The sequence below is a fragment of the Benincasa hispida genome, chromosome 9 (assembly GCF_009727055.1).
Source record: "Benincasa hispida cultivar B227 chromosome 9, ASM972705v1, whole genome shotgun sequence".
NCBI classification, from domain to species: Eukaryota; Viridiplantae; Streptophyta; class Magnoliopsida; order Cucurbitales; family Cucurbitaceae; genus Benincasa; species Benincasa hispida.
In genome coordinates this window covers 2,730,884-2,746,378 of record NC_052357.1, presented here as the reverse complement: position 1 = coordinate 2,746,378, position 15,495 = coordinate 2,730,884, and the positions used below count along the sequence as shown (strand labels likewise).

The 15,495-nt window shown below is 35.0% G+C and overlaps 1 protein-coding gene across 3 annotated transcripts; it reads right to left on the bottom strand.

Moving 5' to 3' along the window:
* Positions 1 to 446: 446 nt before the first annotated feature.
* Positions 447 to 14,649, bottom strand: LOC120087300 (regulator of telomere elongation helicase 1 homolog). 3 transcript variants are annotated; one of them, XM_039044251.1, is made up of 24 exons: positions 14,368 to 14,649; positions 13,192 to 13,448; positions 12,475 to 12,623; positions 11,835 to 11,916; positions 11,563 to 11,710; positions 11,221 to 11,377; positions 10,647 to 10,930; positions 10,482 to 10,527; positions 9,298 to 9,439; positions 9,051 to 9,205; positions 7,616 to 7,707; positions 7,438 to 7,536; positions 7,254 to 7,322; positions 6,066 to 6,152; positions 5,322 to 5,381; positions 5,086 to 5,201; positions 4,336 to 4,393; positions 4,183 to 4,267; positions 3,681 to 3,767; positions 3,247 to 3,314; positions 2,551 to 3,159; positions 1,737 to 1,882; positions 1,266 to 1,339; positions 447 to 521 (listed from the first exon to the last, which is right to left on the bottom strand). In XM_039044251.1, the coding sequence occupies exons 1-23, from the start codon at positions 14,467 to 14,469 to the stop codon at positions 1,273 to 1,275; spliced, it is 3,165 nt and encodes a 1,054-aa protein (XP_038900179.1). In that variant the 5' UTR covers positions 14,470 to 14,649; the 3' UTR covers positions 447 to 521; positions 1,266 to 1,272. The 3 variants fall into 3 exon arrangements, with proteins under 3 accessions (XP_038900179.1, XP_038900182.1, XP_038900181.1); XM_039044254.1 differs by lacking the exons at positions 12,475 to 12,623; positions 13,192 to 13,448 and having other exon boundaries at positions 14,368 to 14,647; XM_039044253.1 differs by lacking the exons at positions 12,475 to 12,623; positions 14,368 to 14,649 and having other exon boundaries at positions 13,192 to 13,329.
* Positions 14,650 to 15,495: the final 846 nt, after the last annotated feature.

Genomic DNA, 15,495 nt, shown 5'->3' with positions numbered 1-15,495 from the left:
TCTTCTTAGTTCTTATGGTACTAAAAAAACAAAATAATAATAATGTAAATAAAAAGAAGGAAAAAAGAAAAAGATGAAACTATATATTATAACAAGGTTATGATTATTCCTTTTCTCGCATCAGTTTGATGGTGAACATACTGGCAATTGGTAACTGTCACTACTTGAGAGTCTGAGACTGACTTCATATTCCTGCCCATCTTTATCAATAATGTGCTTCAAGTCATCAACAGTGGGCATTTTGGCAAAAGCCAGTCCGAGTTTCAAATACCCGATGCTAAATTGCAACTGGGCTTTAGAGAACCTTCACACTGAGACAACTCCAGCCCTGTGCTTACAGTCGCAAGTTTTTCAAGCATCAAGCCTCTGAAGTTTTGGGCATCAGCAATTCAACAGCCAGGATTTTACCGCAACATAAAGATTACGACAAACTCACTTTTTTTTTCCTACAAGGACCAAATCCAGCTTTGAATTGCTCTGTTTCGATCGCTATCAAATTGGTGCAATGGGCGAGCATTACGCTGCAAGATAAAAAAACTATTTAACCCAATTCTTTGTAATTTATGAATCCCAAATCTGAAGAGAATATAATAATAAAAACAGAAGCATAGAGCATGCAATTATGGTGATACATTATCTTGAACAGCGAATCCAATTATTATGATCTTATAGAACATACTAATGAAAGAATAGAATTTGAACACAATCATCTGGACATCAAACCAGAAGACAACTAATCTCTCTTTCTCAGACCAGCCTTTAATTGAAAAATGGACAAATAAACTATGACAAATAAACCTTTGAGTCAAGGTTAATTTTAAAAAATGCTGTAACTGTGGATAAAAGAAATCCTTGTGTAAGATACTCCAACAAGATTTCGTGAAGTATGTACGGTATCATAGTCGCAAAAACTATCAAACGGATCCTTTTTTCCACAAAAAGATAACTTTTTCCGAGCCAAATACGCCACCAAAGAAGTCATGCATATCAATAAAATACTAGCTTTATATTTCAACCACCAAGCTGAAAGAGCTTCGAGCAGCCACTCTTCAATAAACTTACTTCCAATAATTTTTTTTTAATTATAAAACCAGCAATGATTAAAGGGATTTTCTCTTATATTTACATCTACATCGGCTCTATGCCAAAGGCATCTTAATAATGCTGGGGGCTAATTTCCGCTAATTATTATGATACGAATCAGTACTGCATAATTCAAATCCCGGTAGATAGAAGTCAACAGCACACAGGAGAAAGATGCTTACTTTAACGTCACGTGCTGGTCCCAAGAAACTGCTCGTACAAGAAATGGTATTTTGCAGGGATATAATCCTTGAAGCTGTTGATATTTACAAATTGCAACAAATGAAAAAAAAAATGATGAATAAATGAGATGTCAGACTCTGGAAAATGTGATATCTCAGAATACTAAGAGGACTTGAAGTTGAAGAGCCTAAATGAAGATACTTCTAATCAAATTATAACCAAGTTAGAGAATCGGAGATTTGTTGAAGCACAATAAAATCTAGAATAAAACAAAAATGATTCTTAGAAATTTAAGTGACATGGACATGAAAAAGACAGAACACAGACTTTGACTATGACTACAACGTAGGCTCTGAAGTAGTAGCCTATAAGTATCTCATAAATAAAGTTGGAGTAAGAAAAATATGACAACCAAATAAACCAGCTTTCTAACCAGAAGAGAAACTGCTCATGATGATAGAGGAATATACCCTGTACGAAGACATAGCCTATCAGGTCCTGAAAATATTCTCACGATGGACTGCAAAACTTGGCTTATATTCATTGCTTTGGTCTTAAGTGCTTTCATAAACCCAACAAATTCCTGGTATTCTCTGGCAGTAAGTTTCTCTCTGACCTGCAAGACATCTTGGAATATTGAGGTTATCATATCATAGAAAAGAATACTTTAACAGCACAAGACGTAATTATGGTCGGATAAAAGAATTCGATCACAAATTTCTAAGAAAACCCAAAGGAAAAGGCGTTTGTTCATAGTGCAAGCCTAAATCAGAAATCAGTTTCCCAAGAAGAAATACTGCTCTAGGACGGTAATGTCAATATATCGGAAAAGATTTGCAGAAATGCACAATAAAACTTTTCAAAAAAAAAAATGCACAGGAAAATAAATGAAGGCTCTAACCTAAATATTTAACATATTGAAATGAAAGATAGCATTAAACATTTTAGGTCTTTAAGAAAAGCAGCCTCCAACAATCGATTCAGTTTCCTGAAGGGTTCAAATTCAGGTGCCTAAACGGTTTTTCACAAATCTGAGGATTGATCGTGGGTTCTGGAGTTGATGATGCATGACACTGATAAACAGAAGGCTGAAAAAGAAGAAAAGAGCCCTGATGGGGGTTGGCTCCAAAACTGTAGGTATGAGTTAAACCCAATACGAAAACGACAAGAAGATCAAGAAAAGTTGAAATTAGTTTGGCTCTAGGGGAGGAATTCCAGAACATTCAAGTTACCTGATACCATCCAGGAGGGGGAAAAAAAAAGAGTTCTGTTGTAACAAGTTACCTGACTCAGAAAATCAGATCCTTTAGCTTCCTCGTCCCCAGGATGAACAGGAACACATTTAATAATCTTGTCATTCTGTTTGACAGACTCTGAACCCATCTTCTGCTTTGTGTGACAATTACTGGGCAGCAATGTTGAATAAACAATATCATTTTGCACGACTCTGCTATCAGATGGTGAAGCTTCAGACTTCACTGAACATATTTTGAAGGGAAGGCCATTTGATTCGGACGGTCTAGCACCAGAAGGCCCAAAAGAATTCCTCATAACTTTTGCAGGACCATGCTCAGTACTGAATAACTTGCGCTTCTCTGCAGCACAGCCTACCAACAATCCTTTGTTTGGTTGTTCATCCATTCCAGAAAAGCCAGTTAAATCAATAACTTCACGACTCTGATACTGAGAAGATTTCTTATCCAGCAATACTACTTTTTTTTCTCGATGTGATAGAATATTTGAACTTTTTATTGCGGAAGATAGAGAGTTAAAAGAGGTAACAGATGGACTATTGGCAGGAAGAACATCTTTCCAGTAGTTGGAATGACTAGCATCTTTAATGTTAATCAGCGAAGACACAGGCTTCCCCAAACAATCACGTCCCTCTGGCTTCTGCAGTGAAAATCACAATAAAACAGCCGTTAAATTAGGCTCACCAATTCCAAAAATAGTATTAACACGGGGGAGGGAGGGACTTGCCTTAGAGACAAGTTTTTCCAGATGAACCTCACCAAGAGATTTTGTAGTTCTTTTTTCTCCAGTATCTCCTGTAAACAGAAATTTTTTGTTTGCAGCAAAATAAATATCTCATTATTTATCATTTCTTTTTCTCAAAATAAATATATGGATAAAGATCACTTATGCAAACAACTCAAATGGAAAAATAAAAACCAAAGTCATATGCGTGATGCAGTATGGCAATTCTGAGTTCTACTAAAAATTGGCAACCAAGTCAAAGTCATTTTCAAAGCCTTCGTTCAAAATAAGACTGAAAATGTTGTTTTAGATATTAAACATGGGACCACCAGAAAAATGATCATATGTTTTTTTATCCAATAAGAGAATTTTGAATACCTCTCTAAGTTTGCATGTGAGCATGTGATATAAGTGATTGTTCAGATATAAAAAATTACCAAATACCGAAGTGGAAGATCCTGCACAATGGATATCATCCAACCTGGTAATATCAACTCCTTCGTGTTTGAACTTTGCACTACGATCTGAAATACAATGGAGAAAATGTACGAGGGAGGCATAATATTAAAATTGTGAATTATATATAGGTAAGCCAGCAATGTTTACTTTAACTAAAAGTTTATCGATATTCTAAATTGCATAATCAGCCATTTTGACATTAGCGAACTTGCATAAAATAAAAATTTCTAGCTGATAAAAACATTACAGAAATCATTAAAAATATATATATATATATATATATATATATATATATATATTTACCTTACAAGTCAAACAAATCAAATGTAGCGAAAATGAGGTGCTATATTGACGTCAACCATATTTTTATGTAAAAGAAGTTCTAAGGTGATCGATATAGTATTGTTCCAAGAATTGATAAAATCAACCACTTAAGATTTAAGGACTAGGACTGATGTGTTAATACTTTAGTAGACTTGCCTTCAGGTTTTGGACATATCCTATTTACGTCATCTCGAAAGAATCGGGTCAATGTGTAAACAACGTCGCCGAATTTAGAGTAACACTGCATTAGAACAAACGAGTTATGAAGAAAGTTCCGTGAATAAATATATTTCTTAGAAGAAATTCTACCTTGATATGAGGTTGTATCCAAACTGATATTTGAGACTGACGACTTGAATGGGCAAACCTATAAAAGATAAAGTTTAATTGTAAAATCAATAACTCTTTGGAGTATACCAAAGAGTAAAAGGTGAAATGGCATTGTATGATTTGAAGGAAAAGTTGAGAAATAATTAAACGGCAAATAAAAAAGTGATGATAATGTCAAGCATCTAGTTGCTGACCTTTAGTATTCCAAATATAAATTAGACCGTATACTTCTAGAAATATCTAGTAAGAAAATGAAATCTCAAGCTCATAAGTCATAGGTATTGACAATCACGTATGTTTATGATTCCGGATGATAAAGAAACTGCCAACTAGGCATAAAGCACTCATTTATAATAGAAGAAATAGAAGAATTTTTTAAGATAAAGAAATCCTCCTCTATGGATTTTTTTTATGCTATAGTTAATACGTTTGTGACTCGGTATAAATGTTCCCCCCTTTTTCCCATCTAGCTTTACCATGCTCCTTTCCAATTGGAAAAGTCTTTTATAACTTTTTTGGGTCTCCCCCTTCTTTTGTAATTTGATATAATCAATGAACTTGTTTCTTTTACCCAAAAAAAAGTAAATAAATAAGAAATTTAATCAAGCAAATTGCCAACAGTTTGAACCAATAAAAGCAAGCAGAAAAAGAGTACAACATAATTTCCTTTAGACCTTCAACAATCCCACTAATCTCGTCAATTTAGGATAAAAAGTAGAAGAGAAATACCTCTCATCGCAAAAGATTATGGCTCCATAGTCGTGGCGGTGACGTATCACACGTCCAACTGCCTGATTGACAGCTCTCAATGCTTGTTGGGTGTACCAGTCCTCTCCCGTCATAATCTGCCGCATCAATAACCCACAATTACAAGATCACCACCAAAAGAAAGAAGGAAAGAAAATGAAAAAAAAAAAAAGAATAAATAATAAAACAACAACGGTAGTTGTACTAAAATACTTTACTTGACAATTCCCCCTTTGTGATAGTGACTGATGATCTAAATACTCACGCTTCAAGCGAACCTATTACACAGAACACCAAATTTGAAAGTTAAATTCAAGAACATAGACAAGGGAGAGCAAGATCGATCAACATATAAGGTTTATGCAATATGCGACTTATTTATTAGTTGGGAAGCATTTTACTTGGAAGTTGGAAAAACTACATAGTGAAAGGAAGTTTCTTCCTATACACCATACAGAAGGAACTAACTATTGAGAACTTGGTCTGATGAGATCCATTTCACGAACTAGTTTTGTATACCAGTTGGACACCATAGTCAAGTCAATCTAGAGCCATCTAAAAAGTGCCAACTACCTTCTGCACTGACATGACTAATGACAGGATAGGTGAACACTAATCTTGCAATGTTAAATCTAAAAATAGGATACTTCAACCCAATAGCAAACAGTACATATTCCTCAATAACTACAAGGAAATTCAAAGCTCTTGTGCATATATTTTAGGGTATGAAAGCTTATACGTGTACTTATGTATGGTTCCAGAGTATGAGGCAATTTGAGACTAACATGAAATTAACAGAAACCTTACAGATAAAACAATGGAGAATCTAAAATGATGAATTGTATTAAACAATTAACATCGTTGGTCTATTCTCTATTAATAGTTCAGCGAGAACTTGAGTTCCAATTCTATCGTACAGACTGGCATTCATTGACTATGAGGTAGGAAGTAGATAAACATACCTTTGGATCATTCCTTGAAGCAAAAGGCATGCCAGTAATGATGACAGCTCTTCCAGCATGATCAGCAAAATCTAGTCCTTCACTCACCTGTGGAGGTGATACAATCATCCATGATTCACAACTTTGACATGATGATGATAGGAGAATTAATTAACTTTTGCAGCATTATTATAACACAAATTATCTTAAACTAGTTAGCTGCATTAAGTATCATGAAGTAAGCAATGTATCTTAGCTCAATGTGAATAATGTTAAAGCAATGCACGATAAGACCTATTAGACACAAAATTAAAATTTAGTAATATACTATAGATTAAATTCAAACATCATAAACTTGTAATTTAACCTATATTCATCAATCAATTTATGGAAACCAACAGAACCAACCATATCACAGATTTTATATTGGTGACAATGCACAAGACTAGTCAATTCCTCGTTCTGCTCTTTGAAGAATCTTCTAAAATGTAAATCTCAGTCGATCCCCATTCCAATACATCAGAATGCTCAAAAGCATATAACTAGAGAACTCATCTCCAGAGTGCTGCTTAATAGCTTATCCTTTTGGGCTTTTTTAACCATGAAAACTTCTTTTATTATAAAAAAAATGAAAGTATAACCAAGGAGTGGCCAAATCAAACACGTCAAACCCAACCAGAGCACTCGCCTAAAAACTTCAAAAGGGGGCTACAATTTCTAATAATCATAAACTAAAAAAATCATGAGAAGCTATAGACTATAGTCATGTGCATCTAGAGAATAATTTAAGTAAGCTACATTGCAACCTGTTTACAAGATCTCTCAGTATTCTACCAAATCTTACTATTTCTTTCTAACCAAATAAATTAATACTAACTAAAAGAATTTCAAGGTTTTGGGGATCACGTTGGGGCAAGGAATGTAATTCCAATCCCAATCAAGTTTTTATTTTTATCCCCAATTTTGACCGTTGTTGCAGCCAGCATGGGGATTTCAGGTGGGGTTGAGATCCATGTGTTTCTTTTTAAATCCTTAAATGGATATATGATATATCCACCTTTTAGGCAAGACTCTGTTTTTGCTCCTTATGCTGCCCGCTTCTTACCCTCCAGAAGAATGAGAAAGATTTTACCTATTGTCACCAAAGAAATAAATAGCATACTAAGGCATCCCAGAGCACTTTAGTTTCAGTAAGAAGAGAAGACATACCTTCCCACGACAAACAGCAAAAAATACTGCACCAGAGGATGATGTGTCTTCGAGCTTGAACATATAGTCCTGTCACAATTCCAACAAGCCACAGCATGGTCAGATACAAAACATCACACAATGACTGAAGCTCCTTACTTCTTTTTTCCTTTTCTTTTTTTAACATTTCCAATAAGTTATGTACCTCAATTGACGAAGGAAATAATGAAGATTGCCTAGGTTCTATAACAGGCTTCTTATGCTTGCAAATTCTTTCCCAAATTGTCGTTGAGCTTGAAAGGCTCTACAAATTATGGACATAAATTTTCATCAAAAGAAAACAAACAGAATAGTATGTAGTTTATTCTGATGCAATATAATACCTGGTTCTTCCAGCAACCAATGCACTGGTCTAGAAAATAATATGATGGGAAGAAGACAAGCAAACCATCAGGAACAATACGTGCGAAGTTGACTGTGACCAAGAATCCAGGAATTACATCAGCACAATCTCAATAGACTAAAATCAGTTTGAGGATGAATTTTAGCATTTGCAAAACAGTTATATATGTCTAGATTATACATACAACTGATTGACAATCATATTGTTGAATGAGACTCCTCTCTCTCTACATTCTCTCGAGTATACTTGGTAGTATAGAGTTAGAAATCTTGCGTACATTAAACTGGTGATTCTTGGAGTTAGAAGTTTGGTAATGAGGAGACTGAAAGATAAGTAGAGCATCCTCTTCCAGTTGAAACTAGATTGTTCTTCATTCATTGGAATTTCACTGAGAACTTCATATCTTGCTCCAGAAAAAAAAGGGGTAACTACCACAGATGCTTCCCTATTTGAAAGACATCGTCATGTGTAATGCTGGTTATAAAAAATCTATTGATCAGGAGGCCAACTGAGAATATTACAAAGTATTTTTTACAAGAGAAACTACCATGCAGTTATGTGGTAGGCAGCAATTCTTGTCCAATAAAGCTTGCGATGATTGCACAAATTCGTAGAGCCAAAAGTAGATTCTTTTTCAAAATGCTTAGATGGAGCTAGATGAGATTTGAAGAAATGTTAAATTTAACGTGTCCCCTTGGGTTTCTTATGCCAAAGAGTTTTTTAACCTTTTTAGAGAACAGTGTATGAGTGTTAAATTACCGATTGACTCAAAAGCTTAAGTCGATGAATGAAGGTGAATTTAATATTATACCATCTAACACTCTTCATTTGTGGGCTTGAAATATGTAGAAGCAAGTGGAAATCGATATTAATTGGGGAGAAAATAACATTGCAGTGGTTTGAACTCAAGATCTCCTGGACCAACTGCCTGATACCGTGTTAAGTCACTGACTGATCCAAAAACTTAAGCTCATGGGTTATGGAAAATTTAGTTAATATTATATCTAACAATGAAGAACAACTTTTTATTGAATCTGACTTTGCAAAATGGTGTAACTTCTTGCTTCAGGCCCATTTTCTTAAGGAACAAATCAGGCCAGGAAGGGCTGTGCTACTGGCCCATTTTTGGGGCGCCATCCTTTGAAACAAGGGCTATAATCATGTGGACTAGTTTTATCTTTGCAATTTTTGGAGTGGTCTTGAGCAACACCGGGAGGAGTCCTAGTGTACCATAGTTTTTATGCTCTCTATAGGGAGTCTTCTCTCAAAGGCCGCCTCTCACATACTGAGTTGTTTTGTAACCTAGTTTGGTTTGAACTTTCTAAACCCTTATGTATAACTTCGTTATGAGTGGGGGTGGAATGGGGGAGTATTATTTTTCACATCAACTCTAAAAGCAGAAAACTTATACATACCAATAGCATTTCCAAGGTCTAGCTTATATGCTTCAGACTCACGATTCCAGTAAGAGGAGTTGAAAGAACAACCCGATGGACCAACGGATACAACTCCAGCCCATATCTGATTTGAGGATATGACATGAGGGTTTTCCAACCGGATAGGAAAATCTCTGGGTTCACCATCAAAATACCCTGAATTAACATTTAGAATAGTACTGGCTGACTGAAGTGCGCAAGAAAGAATTAAATCAAAGAGACCAACAGTTTCAATTCCTGCACAAATGAATCTAAGGGAGATAAAGTGCCCGAAGTCAATATAATAGAGCCGACTTCCTTTTTGGGAAATGCTTCCAAGGCAATGCCAGGGTTGAAACACCACCAGCTGAGTGTCCTGGATGCCTTGCCTGAAAAATAAAACAAAAACATGTAAAATGGCACAAATGTCTTGATCAAAATTCCAACGAATGAAGATATTGTTTTCGGCTGTAACAATTGCTTATGATATCAAACAAAAATATAAGCTAGAACTGAAACCTGTAAAATGAAATAAGCTAGAATATATTGTTGATGAGTGCATACATACGTTAGAATGTTAAAAGAAACTGACCAATTGATTCTCTACCATAAGAATTGAGATTAGTTCACTGGCTCAAGAACCAGACAATTACTAGCTTGAAGAACTGAGCTAAGAAAATGGCTGAAGCAAGGAGTAAAAGGGTCCATTTTATTTAAGCCATTAAAATTAAGAAAATACCACAGATTTTCCAATTTTTTCACACTGAAGAATAAAGGATAGAGAGGAAAAAGGCTAGCTTGTTTGCAGCCATATCGAAAGGTATGAGTGTGGAGTGCCCAAGACTACACCATTGTTTATCTCTTCTTTTAATTGGTTTCATGGGATCCACGAAGATTTTATCTTGCCAAATCACAGGGCTATACCGCACCTTAACATACATCAGTTAATTAATTCACTTCACCTGATCTATACATTAAGTAAACATAAACATCAAACTTTCAACGATCTTCTAAAGAAACAGCAAAAGAACGTGATCCACCTATGGCCTCAAAAACACAAGTCTGTGCCTGTCCTACAAAGTTACCTTTTTTTTTTTCTTTTTTTGAGTACTGCTCTAGAGAATTACTACTCAGACAGATCATGTGCCCAACATTTACAAAATGGACTGCTTAATCAGCAAATAAACAGATGATTGGAAGTCATCACTCTCTGGTTTTCATTTTCTTTTCTAATCACCGTCATTATAATTATCAAGGAGAAAAATAATATCCTAAATATATAGCTTAACACTATTGCTGAGAACTAAAGCTAAGTTAATTAAAGAAAAAGAAAAGAAAACAATTATGTGTGAGCATAACAAGTTTCTGAAAAGAACAATAAATATAAGATGAAATTCAACTCCAAACATCAAAAATGTAGATTAGAAGCACCTTTTAGGCCATCCATAGCACTTGCTTCATTCTCCTGCACATGAACCTAGATGAAACGTTCAAACTAAGATGCTGCCAAAATAGCAAGGTACTACGAGCTAACTAGGAGGAGCTCGATAGGACAGTCTTGGTCACTGTAAACTATATTGGCAAATACTATCTTACTTGGTAAAATTTTGCATGTTCATTGCCCTTCTCTCTAAATATGATATCGAGGATATCTGTAATGCTTTCCAGCCGACAGCCTGTATTCTGCATCTTCTGCTGCTTGTCTTCTTCAAGAAGTATAGCTGCTTCCTCGATAATGTCTTTGAGCTTAGAAGCAGATTCGTGTGTGATATTGAGTTCTCCCAGTAGTTCGTAGATGTAAGGTCCAGGCTTAGTAAATCCTAATTCCTTGGACTGAATAGGGATCTCAGATATTCCCTTCTCAAGCTTCAGGAGAAGTGCTGCATGATTTTAAAATTAGCTGATTTTAAGAATTCAATGGAGGAGGCACTGAGTTCAATACAAGAGTCTATCATCAACAATTATATCATATGAGAAGTTCAGTTTGAAAGCATGATTGTGCCAGATTAAACAACCTGGATTGATGTTACAACAATTGTCAACGTGAAGTTATTCTACAATTGCAATAGATAGCTTAAAAAATAAACCAATAAGACATGTAAATAAAAAATAATAAAAACAAATAACACTTTAATTATACAAATTGCTATCACTTACTAATCAAAGTTACCTCGAAGTATAGCAAAATTATCTGGATTCCCTGATTTGTCATTTGATTCTTCTCTTCTCTTTATGGAAAGATCAATACAGTTTTTGGCTTCAGAAATACAAGCTGTCAGAAGCCAAGAAGTTAAATCAAAAGAGGCTGCATCTGCGCATATGCTTTCCTGCAAAACAATTTATACTGCGTCAGTGGCTAATGATACATTCCTCCAGCATACATGGAACAAACACACGATGTGTAATCTCAATAAGGCTTGGACATAGTGATATATAAAGAATAGTACAAAAACAAACAAAACTATATATATAAGAACATAGTATTGCTGTTCTGAAGTTAAAAGCCGCTTACTAAGTTGTGAGCTTCGTCAAATATGAGTACACTGTTTTTCCACTCAAGCACAAGAGATTTTCTATATCCGCGATCAATGAGATAGTTATATGGAGCAAACATTATATCAACAGCTTTGTGAAGCTCCCGCGTTACATAATAAGGACATCTAAAAGAAAAATGCAACCATATAGCATCAAACAAACCCCATTAGCAATTTCACCCAACCAACTCTGGTATAACTTAACAGACAGGCATGAAAGCAAAATCATATTAGATGAAAAAGGACCTACGGCCCAAAACTCTTTCCAATATTGACCAGATCTTCAATGTCAATAGGTTCGTCTCCAAGGTGTGGATTATCCTTCATGTAGCCTACAACAAACAATTAAAGTATGTATATAATAAGTTTCTTCCCATTGTTAAAATTATTATGGATAGCAAATACCTGGTGATGTAAGAAACATTCAAGAAGTTTGGAAAGTAATATTTCAAATATTCTTGGTGTCAACACTATGAGAAAGAGGATATTTTCAAAACCTATGCAATTCCAGATGCACAACTTTTTATTCTCAAAAAGTAGCATATAGCATAAAATAGCTATTGATTTTTTTTACCAGAAAATCATGATTTTGATTCCAAATAATCAGTAACTATAACCTGAATTTGACAAGTCATATCCTATTTTCTTCATTGTATTTTCTTTGACTAGGATAAAACAGACCTTTTACCAAAGATGTTTTACACTGTAAGTGTCCAACCTGATCTTTTTGTTTTTGTTTTTTTTTTTAAGATCATCGTGAATCCCCTCATACTAGTTCTCTGAACCCTAGGAAAGTTAGATGCCATGAGAATTCCAATAAGTTTAATTGTTTCTGGGTGGACAAAGTACAAAGTAGGCAATGCAGGTGCAATAGATCAAGAGAGAATAACCAGAAACACGTGTAAAATGGTTGCAATGACGTTTTCCACGTTTTCGACAAAGTGATCGACAGGCATTGTTTTGTGTTCTCCCACGGAGTAAACTCACTTCTTCGTGAATGCATAATTGTTCTCGAGATCCTAAAACTACCATTTTTGGCCTGCATGTATTCAAATTTTAAGCATTTTCAAAAATCATTCAGAAAACACTGAGAAACAATTTTTCACCGATATAGATAGCTTTCCTCTTAGAAAACTAATATGAATAAAAGAACGATAAAATCTCCCGAAATCCACAAACTTTCATGACCAAAATGTGAGCTCATAATTTTTTTTAGTACAAGAAGTGGGGCATGGATATTTGAACCTCCAACCTCAAAGGAAGAAGTGTGTGTCAATTACTGCTAAGTTATACTCGATTTGGCAAAATGTGAATCCATAACAAATATGTCAAACCCTCCAATATCCATCTCCTCGCTCCATATGTATAAACTCCGATCATTAGGCTAGGCAAGAAGTCAGTCACCAGAGATATTGCTTGGCAAGTAATTAAGAGCAGCTTGTGGTCAACTTCATATAAAAATTGCCCTAAGTTGGACATGTGCACTATGCTTGAAAGAGGTTGCAAACAAAATAAAATGTCACTGAAAAATTAAGCTAAACTATCCTTTAACAGGAATAATAAATAGATCACACTTCCTTAATATGGCAATGGGAATGAACTTTAACCTGTAAGAGGTTTTCTTCAACTCTTGAATAACTTGCCGGAGTTGGCTGTGAGTGCGGGTCGTGTACACGATGGTTGGATGTTTAGTTGAAGTAGACTGTGATGACGAAACATTCAGATCACCCTCGATATTTTGGCTGTTCGATACACTCCGGCCAGAAGAAAAATTACCCAGGCTCTTCCTCCATGCCAATGTAGCACAGAGTAGGCAAAGTGTTTTCCCAGTTCCAGTGGGACTCTCTAAAAGTGCATTACATTTCTGTCACATAATAATTCGATCAGGAGTATCTTCAATGATTAAAACCCTTTATATAGGAGGTACCTTTAAAATGCCACTTATATTCAGTAACTAAAGAACGACTGGGCACTAGTAATTAGACATAGCAATAAATATTCTGCCATGTGAGTTTCAAAACTAATCATTCAGACAGAAGATATGAATGTAATTCATCAAACAAAAAATATCTGGTCTCTAAGGCTGTCCATGTTCATGTCTTGACCCAAACAAATATCAGAACACAAGTAGCTGACTATGAATTAAAAAAAACCCAGATAGTGCAGTACAGGCCCACTGACTTCCAGATACATGTTGCAGCCCTCGTGAAGGCAAAGGAAAGGAAAATCCTCAAGTTTTTTCCACCGCCGGCTTACATAGTGATCAGCCTTGTAAAACATGCCAGACTTCATTACTTGCTAGTTATGAAATGAGTTTGCTGCTTTCCACAATAATTCAAGAAGGCAGCAGAGTGAAAAACTACCAGATCCGAAATGCATAAGCCGAAGGAGTGGATGATGGACAACTAAATAAGTTATGAGAGATTTGGAAGATATTTGGAATTCCATTGATTTTATGGGACCGCTTAGATAGCTTTTTCATATATCACTGAAAATCGTTTGGGTTGAATTGATCAAAGAAAATCCGTTCAGTACACCGTTGAAAGTTATCAAATGCTACAATTTTCTCATGTCCTAGATACCATCCATGATAGAATACATAGCAACGTAACAATGAAAACGCCAAATTCTAGACACCAATAACAACAAAATTCTCAAGTATTTTATTCATTTGCTTATAAGTTCACTGTAACTGGAGCAGAGAAGTGATCAAGAAACACCCCATGAGCATTTTACGGAGAAATATCAATGAGACTGTAAGACAGTAGTATGTGAAATCTTACTTCCTGGAGAGATTGAATGACTTTTTCCATGTAAACGAGCTGGCAATCGTATGCATCAAACGGGAAGTCGACATCGATGCCTCTGATTTTGTATCTCGGCATTCCTTTCCTTTGTTTTTTCTCTTGAAATTGCAGAGAAATATCGGTGGAATTTGCCGAAAATTTTTTATGTTGATCTTCTTTACTCGAGTTGTGAATACGATGACCTAGAAAAGTTTGTTCATCGACTCCTTCCCATCACTCTTTCCCGCCAAATTGGCCTGTGTGAATGTACAGACCCGAAACGACGTAGTTTTAGTCGAACGGCTGAAGGGAAGTGACCGTGTGCAGTTGAACTAGAGAGCGGGGCAACGGATTTTGATTTTGATTTTTTTTTTTTTTATTTGGTAGTTGGGAGGTAATTGATTTAATCCAACAAATTGTTGTTAAATATAATTTCTATAGCTTAAGATACGTAGCTCAACTAGCATATCATAACTAATATCAATCAAAAGATTTATGGTTCGAGTATCTCATCTTTATTATACTAAAAAAAATAAACTCAAATAAAATAATATTCAAAATCAAGATTCAATTCGAACATAATTTAGTAGATAAATAATGCCAATATGAGCGTGATAAACTCAATTGGTATGAACTTATACTGTCAATCTTAACGTTATTAAAAATAGTTACAGTTTGTTTCTTTGTGTTTCATGGTTCTTTATAGAGATAATAGAAGTGTTGTCAAATTCATTCAAATGTGAATAATATTGATAGAAATATCAATAAATCGAGGGAAATTTAATATCACGTCTTTGCCTGAGGAATAAATTTAATGTCTCTATTTAAATTCCAATGTAGTTCGTATAAACTTCTATGTTGTATTTAGCGTTGATCTACATGTTAGTTTGGTGAATAATATGCCCCACAATTCACAATTATTGAGTTAAAAAAATGTTTTGGAATTGTTGGCTTCACATATTTATCCATGTAAATACTACCATCGAATCTTCACATGCACGTGTAGCATAAATGTGGACATGACATATATTAGTCTTCTAAATTACATTCATGGAGTATAATATATCTACGTTCTTTTCTTCTTTTGAAGAAATATAACAAACAAACAAACTAACAAATTACATC